This window comes from Nannobrachium achirus (genome assembly GCF_963921795.1).
Source record: "Nannobrachium achirus genome assembly, chromosome: 13".
NCBI lineage: Eukaryota > Metazoa > Chordata > Actinopteri > Myctophiformes > Myctophidae > Nannobrachium > Nannobrachium achirus.
This window is the reverse complement of record NC_137833.1, coordinates 48,370,239-48,382,332: the sequence shown is the minus strand read 5'-3', so window position 1 is coordinate 48,382,332 and position 12,094 is coordinate 48,370,239. Positions and strand designations below refer to the sequence as shown.

The 12,094-nt window shown below is 41.4% G+C and overlaps 1 protein-coding gene across 1 annotated transcript in view; it reads right to left on the bottom strand.

Annotated features, from left to right (window-relative positions):
• Window positions 1-12,094, bottom strand: part of LOC308296468 (calcium-activated potassium channel subunit alpha-1a) — a gene marked incomplete at both ends in the record, with an annotated part of 305,715 nt that overhangs the window by 114,409 nt on the left and 179,212 nt on the right. Inside the window, one exon of the mRNA XM_080739756.1 lies at window positions 6,979-7,070. Coding sequence (XP_080595882.1) covers window positions 6,979-7,070 — 92 coding nt within the window. The remainder of the gene's footprint in view (window positions 1-6,978; window positions 7,071-12,094) is intronic.

Here is a 12,094-nt window from a genome sequence, read left to right as displayed (position 1 = left end):
TTTGTAGTTATCATTTAAAAAATTATTTAAAATAGTTTTTGCGTAATAGTTTTGTGTGACAGTTTTGTATGAAGAAGAAGGTCTTTACTTTACAAAAAAAGAAAAAAACGTACAAATCAGAAACTTGGAGATACAAGGTTTCTGCCTGACAGTGGCACACAATATTCAATCAATCAATCAATCAATCAATCATAGGCCCACTGCCCAATCCAGAGTTTACCAACCTACATGTAGGGTACAGGGCGTTCGTCCAAAATGTTAAATATGTAGCACAAAACCATCAACTTTCTTTCATTCACTTTCCACCTGGCTTCCCTAATTTGGGAACTCATGTTGTCAAAAACTGTCCAGGGATATTGAACATCCATTAAAACAAAATATTCCAATGTAATCTATAGAATTATCTCTTTGAAAACAATTGATCATGGCATCCCTGAGTGTGCGCACGTGCGTTCGCGTGTGTGTGTCTGTGTGGTCACGCCTAATTTGGCGGGGGAGAGCCTGAAGGTCTCCACACCTCAAGCGGCGAGCCCTTGCAGAAGACACAGGGACCCCCACGGTGGGGGTTGGGAGGGGGTGGAGGGGGTCTGGTTCAGCCAGGGTTGAGGGCCGCTTTCCCGTGCCAGGCGCGGCCCCTCCGATGCAGCCCGGCCCTAATGGAAACCACAGATCTCCTAATGGAAACCACAGCATGCAGCGCAGAACGCAGCCGCCCCCCAGCGCAAGGCCAGGCCGGGCGCCAAACAGAATGGAACGCCTGTCGTTACGATATGAGCGCACACTCTCTGAGTCCTGTCACCGAGCCCACTGGGGTTGAACGCTACGCTGCACAGCCACGGAGCGCTGCATACGACAACTAGCGGCAAGCAGAGGCGTCGCTGTCTGACAAGAAACCGTGTATCTCTGCGATTCAACTTTATATGTTGTTGATTAAAACACAATAATAATAATAATAATATTAACGGCTTAATTAATCGTATGAGAGTGTCAAAAAAGGAGGGAAGATTAGTAGGGCTGTCACAATTATTACATAATCGTCTAATCGCAATTATTGGACATAATTGCGGTTATTTTTCATAATCGTCATAATCGTTTCCATGTTGAAAAATGTTCTATATAAGTAAAAAAGTAAAAAATTGTGGAAATAGCAGATCTACAAGCTCACAACGCGTCGCATCGCGAGGCGTTGTGAGCTTGTAGATCAGCTATTTCCACTATCAATGTTCTTTTTTAAGTATAAAGTTGTCAAATATGTCAGTAATTTCTTTGTATATTTAGGTTACGTGTCATATCTACCATTTGCAACTTCAAAGCCTAAAAGCCAAACAGAAATGTAAATTGTCAACGACAAAAACAATTACATCGTTAATCACAATTATTTGAGTGACAATTAATCGTCATGTAAAATTTCCTAATCATGACAGCCCTAAAGATTAGTCGGTGTACAAGTTCGCAACGCTTTGCCGCAACGCGGTGTGAGCTTGTAGGTCTTTTGTTTTCGTCATTTCAGAGTGATTTTGAAAGCAAAAGCGTAAATGGTCGAGTCTGTCTGGTTTTAGGAATATTGAACCAACAAAATGTATTAAGAGCTTTGCAACTACAGTATATCTGTTCTGTTGTGAACACAGGTTCTTTCTTCTTCTTTTTGTTCTCCAATTCCTGAAAAGTAACGTCTTTTTGGAACAAGGTTTCTCATCCATAGAGAAGACGTCCAAAGAGGTTCTGGGTTGACAACGCTGAGGCCTAGAGAGACATCTAAATCAGTCCAGTTTCCACTTAAACCATTAAGAATCTTCTGTGGTGCGTCCGTCGTGATCTCATTGTTTGGGAGCGCCGCAATCAGTCAAATATTTCCTAATCTTTTAATCTCATTTCCATGACACAAACCTTTTTCTTTCCCTCTCTCTCTCTTTCTCTCTCTCTTTGCTGTCAACTAACAGCATAACGAATGATAATGCCCATAGGCAACAATAAACCCACTAGACAAGCGCGTTTTGTGTTGAGCGTCAGGATCTCTGCTATAGATATGCGCCAAACACGTAGCAGAGCTAAATGATTAGCGCCGCTGTTGAACTGAAAACCTTGTATATGTGTGTGTGTGTGTGTGTGTGTGTGTATATATATATATATATATATATATATGAAATAGAAAACGTTATTAACAGTTTGCAAAAGGCACGGTTGGCACAAATGTATAAAAAAAAGAATCCTAAAAGGATAATTCAAATAAGCCGTCTGGGCTAATATTTGTCAACGGTTGAATATTTATAAAACCCACACACACTTAACCACTTTCACTTTATAAATCTTAAAAGGGCATATATATTTTACCCCGAATATATATATTTTTTTTCTTTTTTTTTCCATAAAATAATAATAGTGAGATATGGAGATATGAGGTCTCTGCCTGACGCCGACTCCATGCAAAGAGCCTGGTGCCAGTCTAAGCCCTGTACGTTTGGGTGGGTAGGCTCCTGATTGCTACCATATGCGCCGACCGTATGCGCCTGGGCCAGAGAGAGAGAGAGAGAGAGAGAGAGAGAAAGAGAGAGAGAGAGAGAGAGAGAGAGAGAGAGAGAGAGAGAGTCGAGGGGATCCGGAGAGGGTGTGTGTGTGTGTGTGTGGGGGGGGGGGGGGGGGGGGGGGGGGGGGGGGTCGATGTGTGCGAGAGAATCCAAGTCCAGAAAGTTTTGACAAGGCCTTCTCTCAACACCCGCCTGGGAGTCCGGGGCTTCGGGTCAGCGGGCCAAACATAACATCTCATCAATCTTGTCTCAGTGACAGGCAAACATCATCAAACAAAAGGGCTGGTTTCTCTAAAATGCTCCGCTCCGGAGAATCCCACCCCCTTCCCACCCCCTTCCAACAACCAACCCTGAACATGAACTAGAGAAAGAGAGAGGGAGAGAAAAAGCGAGAAACGGGGTGCCAGAGGAGAGGACGGACGGCGGGAAGAGAACAAAAGCAAAGTACACCCGCCCCGCTCCCAGCCGTACCAGTGGCGGCAGATGTAGTTTCCTCCACCAGTGCTTCCTAAAGCCCGTATCAGAGTGTACGGTGGAGAGCTATCCACCGCAAATTTGAGGTGGAAAGCTTTCCACCAAGTCAGAAAATAAGTGCAAGGACATCATAGTCACGGCCCACGGTGAAGTCCTTTACCGTCTAGACCGGTTCAGGTCGACCAATCAGTGAACGGGGTGTACAGCCTGTCTGTCTGATAGTAAAAACAGAGAGATGTGTTGGGACTCACGGTGGAAAGCTCTCCAACGCGAGGAATGATGTAACGTTGTAGTTTCATGACTCAAAAAGCCTCGAAAAGACTACACCGCGGTGTAAAGCCTTCCACCGCCTAGGCGACTATGATGCCGGCTTAAACCGGACGAGCCCCCACTTTGGGAGTGAAATAACGCTGGTGTGTGCCGTGCAGAATCATCATTCATCATAGCAGTGTTTCTCAAACTTTCACATTGCAAGGTCTCCCCTTAACTCTGACAGTGTACAAATGGAACCAAATGGACCCGTTAGGGTTCATTTGGTTCCATTTGTACACTGTCAGAGTTGCAGACTTGTATGGGCCCATTTATAATGTGGTCCATATATAAATACATTATGATATCTTGCAGCTGGTAAGAGCCTATTGTGCTATATGATAGCTATTGTTTTTGTTTACAGCATGTCTTGCTATGCTTCAGCTTGTCCTCGAAGCAGCTACAGCAACGGTTTTCAAACAATTTTAGATATTTTTTTCATTAGACATGGAAAAAATCTTTTTCCTCCCAGACCCAAAAAGTAAAGATGATGATTTTTTTCCCCTCCTACAACATAATAATCAGCTATTATGATTATACTTGGAAGATTTGTTTCAAAAAAAAGTGTACAGAAAGCGTTAAAATTATGTTTTTGTGTGGTTGTCAGGTGGGCACGGTGACCCATCTGACGTTAGCCACACCCACAGTGTTGTGGAGTGGTAAAAAGGGGAGTGGATGATATTATGATGTCATTATATGGGTGTATTTCAATTGGGCCAGCTTTCAGTAACCAAAAATACACAGACATATTTGCATATTATAACCACACCTGGGGGTCTATTAGAGTCATATTAACTCCATAGACACATACAAAACAGAAACAGTTCAAAACTATGGCACCACCTCTTTAGGAATATGTTGTTATTGTTGGATAATATTTCACAGTTCCATGCTGTATTGATGTGGGTACCATTAGGAGAGATGAAAAGGCAAACGTTGACAAAGATAACAGTTATTCTACATTGTACATTCTGTAATTGTGTAACTTGAGTAATGCACATGTTTAACAATAATTTAACTCTTGAGAGCGTAAAATGAATCCAAATGGACCTGTATGGGTCCATTTGGTTTCATTTTACGCTCTCAGGAGTTAAAGATCTAAAAGCCTAAGGATAGTCCCGCAAAAGATATGGTGGTTCCTATAGTACTCCGTCTTCATCGTTTAGCAGGGGTCCACCTGGAACCCCCTCAAGGACCACTGGTGGTCCCCGGACCGCTGGTTGAGGACCACTGAGCTACGTTAGAACTACCACACTACAGTGTTGTTATTGTTATGGTACACTGTACAGTACATTAAAGGACAACTTTTTTTTTTTTTTTAACAACAACGGTTGATGAGATCAAAATCGTTAAAATCGCTAAAACGATAGAAAGCAGTAAAAGGAAACATTTAAACACTCATCTTTTCTTTTCTGTAATTACAAATTAAACTAGAGAAAAGGTGGCGGAATAATAATAATACTGAAGTACAATATCAATGAGTGGCCCTTTGCCACTACGTGGCTTGGCCACAAAATATGAACCCTTGTTGTAAAAAAAACAAAGTTGTCCTTTAAAGCATAACCATCACTGGCCTAGAATACAGTCTCGACTCCTATTTGCCTCATCAATCGCTGATTGATCCGAGATCCCGCGTGACAGCTGAATAGCAGTGATGTTTGAGCCAACAACAGGATGGGACAGACGCAGTCCAGAAAAACGATCAGGACAAACTGGTAAGACAACAAACAATGCACACACCGCTACAGCATCGTGTCCGCCCCGGGAGGGCCGAACCAGACGCGTGTGAAACAACAGCATCAACGCTGCCTCTGGGATGCGACGTGGTACCGTCTCACACACACACACACACACTGAAAAAACACAGGCAAGCACCAAGAAAGAAAGCAGGCAGAAATAAAGCAAGCCGAAAGCAATTTGAGGAGCCTCCAATGGGAGGTTCGAGGCATCCAGCATTCACAGGGTGTGGGGATCTGACTGAAGATCAGGGCCAGTGTCATGTCGAGCATTGATGATGCGGGCTGGTCGGAGCAGCAAGGCACACGGTGATGATGCAAAGAAGACAGCGAAAGATAAATGGCCCATTTTTTGTGCTTTTCAAGTAACCACAGAAGCCGTGATCGATGAAAAAACTAACTGAGATCGCAGGCCAGATAAAACATGCTCAAAACCATGCAGATAAGAGGAAAAGAATAAATGATAAATACATAAATAAACGCATGCAGGACCAGCTCGAGTGCAAAAAGAGATCTCGAAAAGAAATCGTGCAAGCGGAATTGAGATTGATGATGCTTAAAGCAGTGTTTCTCAAAGTGGATTCCAGGGACTCTATGGGTTCCTTTATGGGGGTCTAAATTGACCCATACAAGTCTATAACTCTGACAGTGTACAAATGGAACCAAATGAACCCTAGCGGGTTCATTTGGTTCCATTTGCACACTGTCAGAGTTAAGGGGAGACCTTGAAATTTGAAAGTTTGAGAAACACTGGCTTAAAGGACCACCAATAATAATACACTTGCAGTCTTTTCTTTTTCTCTTTGAAGGCAGACAGCAGGGTTTTCATGACATGTCTGTCATGGACGTGAATCAATTGAAGTACATTAAAGCAAAGGGACAACACACCACATAGGGTTAATGTAGCACCCTGGCTCTGATATTGTGCATGGGGTCATGAAAGCTTCCAGTGTTGGCAAAATGAAATTAAAGCGCAAACACACAGGATGTTTCAATGGGGGTTGGCGGAGAACGAAAGAAAGAAAGAGAGAGAGAAAGAAAGAAAGAAAGAAAGAAAGAAAGAAAGAAAGAAAGAAAGAAAAGAAAAGAAAAGAAAGGAGGAAGAAAGAAAGGAAGGAAGAAAGAAAGAAAGAAGGAAGGAAAGAAAGAAAGAAAGAAAGAAAAGAAAAGAAAAGAAAAGAAAAGAAAAGAAAAGAAAAGAGGAAGAAAGAAAGGAAGGAAGAAAGAAAGAAAGAAAGAAAGAAAGAAAGAAAGAAAGAAAGAAAGAAAGGAAGGAAGGAAGGAAGGAAGGAAGGGAAGAAAGAAAGAAAGAAAGAAAGAAAGAAAGAAAGAAAGAAAGAAAGAAAGAAAGAAAGAAAGAAAGAAAGAAAGAAAAGAAAAGAAAAGAAAAGAAAAGAAAAGAAAAGAAAAGAAAAGAAAAGAAAGAAAGAAAAGATAGAACAGCACACAGATGAATTAAAGGAAGCGCTGCCTGGGATGGAGAGAGAGAGAGAGAAGAGAAAGAGAAAGACAGACAGAGAGAGAGTATACAGGAGCATGGACATGTGTCATTATGGCCGAGGTCTCCAGTCTTACAGTGTGACTTATTATTATTATTGTTATTATTACAACAATAATAATAATTTTAACTGTTCTGAAACAGTCACACTCTCACAACCACCACACCTCTCAGTCTGTCCGGATATTTCAACTTACTTTCTGCCTCGTGTCGAGTTATAACTCCCTCCGTATTTCTTCCGATTTAGGATGAGAGCGGCAATTTCTGGCACGTAGCGAGCAAACATGGCCTACATGCATGGAACAGAAAAAAAAGCAGAAAACAAAAAGGCATGCAAAGAGAGAGAGAGACAGAGAGAGAGAGGGTTCCACCGGCACACAGATAGAAAGGAACACAGCAAAGAACCGGCCGGAAGGGGTTTGGGAGGGATACTTACTTTCTGCCATTAACCGCACTATAGGAACCACCATATTTCTTGCGGTTTCCTATTAACTCTATGATTTCAGGGACGTAGCTGGCAAACATGGCCTACAGAGGAGAAGATAGGAGACAGAAGCAGAAGTACTCTAAAGCCCCAGTAGATGCTCCTTCCCACGTCCAGTTTTCTGGGAGGCCCCGTGCACGTCACCCTCAAGATGTCCTGTCCTGACACGACTCTCCGAACTATGGTTCGGAAAGCCTGTTGTCCGAAACCGGATGTTTTTTGTTAGTTTTTTTCGACGTCGGAAGGAGTATGTATTGGACTTGTAAAAAAAAAAATATAATAATAAAGAAAAGAAAGGCTACTTTGCCTTCGGTGGTGGTGTGGGGATGCTGATGTTTAGGACCAGATTGCTGGTGAGGTGAACAGATTATTGAACTGGGAAGAAGAAAAATTAAATGTATATCTCAGGACTTATGAATGGAGAGAGAGAGGGAGAGAGAGAGAGAGAGAGAGAGAGAGAGAGAGATCAGTGGTGGAAAAAGTATTTTAGTTGTCGTTTTCTTAGAGTGTAAAGTGATGATCTTAAATAGTATTAAATAGTTCTACATTCTGATAGTACTCGTTGCTATAGAATGCTTGTTCTGTTACTGAACAAACACTATAGCAGATCTACAAGTTCATAACGTGTCGCGGGGCGACACTTGTGAGCTTGTAGATCAGCTGTTCTTGAACAGCCAAAGTATTGAAGAAAATAAATCGAAAAAGTACCTTGGAATTAAAATAAGTGTAGTGACGTAAAAAGAAAAAGAAACTAATTCGAAATAGCCTCTGAGATGTAGAGGAGTAGAAATATTGACATTTAAATTGAAATAAAGTATTGAAAACAGTACACGAGCAAATGGCTAACTTCCCACCACTGACTTGAGATGTCTAATCGTGAAGAAAAGGACCGGCCCCGATAATAAGTGCATTGGTTCCTGGCTGCGAACCTTTGTCACAGCTGGCAATATGGAATAATAGTGCGCCTGTGATCGCACCTCAAAACCTCGATATTTCCTCGACGTTGCCAAACTTTTAGCAGTTTGAGAACGAGGCGAGGGAGGGGGCAGGGGGGTGGGTTTGTTGAAAAGAAAACCTATGTGCCATGTTTAGTCCAACAAACACAAGTTTGATCTGGCAGGTCGACTTGAATAGGCCGACACCCTGACGTCGCCGCAAGCTGCAGAATGCATTAAGACTCATTGTTGTGTTGTTCTGTTGGGACTGGAGGGATATGAGCCGGATACATTTTGCCAGAGGTTCACAGCAGAGACGGTGATTTCATGAACAAAAATATAGGGTGGGGGAAAAAAGAAGCCACCCTATATTCGGAGAAAGCCGATCGACAAGCTCACAATGCATTGCGATTCGTTGTGAGCTTGTGTGGGATCTAATGAATGTATGGTTTCGGACGCATCTATAAGTGTCGATTTAAAATCAGATAATGTGATAAAGATAATAGAGTCAGAGGTGGAGAAAATACGAATGAAAGACCTGAATTTTGATGGTTAACATGCAAAGGCTGAAGGGTGGCACTGAATTGCCATCCCCTGCAACCCCAGAATGTGTGGTGATGAGGATGATGATGTGCGCGAGTTTGATGTTAGACCATCCTGAGAACATTAAAGGACCACTTCACCTCTGGGACAACCAGATCTTATTTTATTGTTGTTTGGGACACGATCAACACAATCTTGAGTTATTTTTTTGTGTTCAATCTGTGTCTTTAGATATTTTAGTATGCAACAACTGGTCATATGATGCATTTTGCATCATATGACCAGTTGTTGCATGCTGAAATACTAAAATATAAAAACACAGATTGAACACAAAAAAATGATTGTGTTGATTGTACAGTACTGCAGTGATTCACAATTCTTTAAATTTCAAGAACCCCTAGTTTTTAAGTGCATAAGGTCAAGGACCCCCATTTGATAAACTAACTTTTAAGTCTCGGGCCACAATCTACATTATAAAACCCCAACTCTGAGAGTGTACAAAAAGGAACCAAATGGACCCCTTACGGGTCCATCTGGTTCCATTTGTAAACTCTCAGAGTTACAGACCTAGAACTCCTTAAGGACCCCTGGTAATTGATGTGCAAGCACGTGTGCGCGTTAGTATTAGTTCCATCGACTACTTTTTTTTTACACCAACGCTACCTAAGTAAAAACTAACCTATGATGACTAAAACTTTGACTAAATATACTGACACGTTCGTCAACAACTAGACACTAGTCTCAATTGTAAGGGATAGCTGCATGACATTTTGTCAACTCTAAATCATCTGTAGAAATCTATGAGTGTGATTTAGTCGATTATAATGTTACGATATTTAGTCCGACTAAAACTAGATTAAAAGTAAAACCGTTCAGATGACAAAAATATGACTGAAAGACATTTTTATTTTATTGAAATCATTAGGACGTGCTTGTGTGTGTGTGTGTGTGTGTGTGTGTGTGTGTGTGTGTGTGTGTGTGTGTGTGTGTGTGTGTGTGTGTGTGTGTGTGTGCGCATGAGGTGAAGATGGGGCATGCTGATGATGCTGACGCTGTGGTCGCTACGGTAACCGTCAGGTGGGCCTAAGCATGGTCTCCCTGCCGCTGTGTTTGTTGGAATTTTGGGAGGAGTCACATGAAGGGCGGAGGGGGTTGGGGGGTTTGGGGGGGTTGGGGGGAGGGGGCATGTTTCTGAGCCCCGTTGAGTGACACAATACAGTACAAACTGTCCCCCAACGGTGGGTCTGTACTGTATGCAAGTCCCACAGTGTATGTACAAGGGTTAAATGAGCACTGAGGCTTTTACAGTGTAGATGGGAGGGTTCCAGTACAGTTTAGTTCAGTGAGTCAACTTTTCATATGAGTAGATTTGATTTATTTCAAGGAGCACTCTTAGACCAGTGGTTCTCACATTTTGATTGTGTCAAGGAACCCCCAAAACCATGCATTTGTCTGTGAACCCCCATAATCAACATATTTTTTTTATTTGGGGCCAGGGAACCCCTCCACAAGCAAAGAGTTCAAAATGTTCGCCTTATATAAGAGAAGGGGCTCCTGCACATCGTATAGAAGGTGCAAGTCTAATCAGCAGACATGTAAACTATAAAAAAAGATATAAGAGACCTTCATCAGAAGGGACTGCAACACTTCAAATGAACTGCGATAGCACCTGATGAAGCTACGGTAAAACGTGTCGTGCTAATAAAGAATTGAGGCAGTAAGCAGTGACTCCAATCTACACTGTAAAAAAACAAAAACAAACATACAAACAAAAAAACACCTCAGTGTTCATTTCCATTTGTACCTCTGTATCTCTCAAGAGTTACAGAGACCTGTGAGAGGAGGGACCCCCTCGCGGTCCACGGGAACCCACGTTGAGAACCCGTCGGAGGGGGGAGGGGTGGGTTAAAGGAGCACATAGTGATATTTACTCAGTAGGATGCTCTATAGTCAGTGGTTCTCAAATGTCAAGGACTCATCCTTAAAGCTGCACTCTGGAACTTTACTCTTCTACTCCGGATTTGAACCCAGTTTCCTGCGCCAGGTGCAGATCTTTCTTTTTATTTTTACCATTGAGCTAATAGAGCCTGCCTGCTTGCTCAGGGGATACATTGAATTGAACATTGACCATCAGGTCAATATCTTTGTCAGATCCTGGGTCTATAGGTGAGACGTGACCTTTTGACATGATCTAAATCTCAATAGAAGAGCAGGGAGTTATATTGTATTACCATACTCTACCATACATATTGTATAAGTTATATTGTATTATATTGGATTAACAATACTCTACCATACTGATTCAACAAAATTTAATTTTATTCATCAAGAAAAGTTACATAGTGCCGCTTTAAAGGAATTCTTAACCCCTAAAAATGTAACATTTTCTATCAATTACTCAACCCATGAAACCTTGAATTCATAGAGATTTGGCTAATTTTTGCCAATACTTCAATAATTGAGGACTCCTGCTGCGGTAGGAGACCAAGACTAAACTATATAAATTAATGAATTATCTAAACTCCAAAACAACTCTCCCAGTGATGATTAAAACATTTGACAATAAATAAATATGTGTTTTGCTCTAATTTAAGATTGTTGAACTTTTAGTCAATTAGTCAAATATTGGATCATTGGCTCAGTAATGTGACTGAAACAATTAGCAATTTACAGTTTAGGAATACAAATGTTAAAGGCAAAAAAGGGAAAGAAACCTGTGGAAAAAATGCATTTGCGGGAAATACGGAAGACTTGAAATGGCACAGTATGCACATCAACAACAACACATCAAATGCACAGAAATAGTAATCTAAGAAAAAAACATAGTAAACCAAGAACCTATTCAGTAAACAATCTTCTCCATGAACTAAAGGCATCATGTGGGAGGAATTGATCGATTGTTTTCCCTTTAACTCCGACAGTATACAAATATTTGGTTCCATTTGTATGCTGTCAGAGTTACAGACTTTAAAGAGTTTAAAACCCCCTCAAGGAACTCTACGAGTCCCTGGAGCCCACTTTGAGAACCACTGCTCGATACTATGACATTATTAATGCAGGCAGCAACATATTTATTACATTTCAGAATAAAAGTACCATGATAATATGTCTTATGATCGTTAATGCTGGGCAGAAACCTTGTCATGTCCAGAACAGACATGACACAAAAACATAAAACAAACTAAAAATAAGGGAATGAAAGAAAGAAAGAAAGAAAGAAAAAATAAGGGAAAAAATAAGGGAAAGAAAGAAAGAAAGAAAGAAAGAAAGAAAGAAAGAAAGAAAAACAGCTGCAGCCATCGAGCGGTGCTGTCGAGCAGCCTTGAAACGAATGGACAGGGATTTAACATTGTCCCTCTAGTTCAGATATACAGCTTAATGACATTAAATCATCAAAGGCTCACTTCACACTGGGTGTGATTTATTTCTCTGCAAGCTTGCAGATCAGCTCCTTTTTGCGGGAAGTTGTCAAGCTAAAAACGGGGCATTAATAAAAAATAAAAAAAAGATAAGGTTTCTATGCCCAACAGCAACGATATACCGTACAGGCATGTTAAACATGTAAAGGGATATTTCACTTTCAAACATGT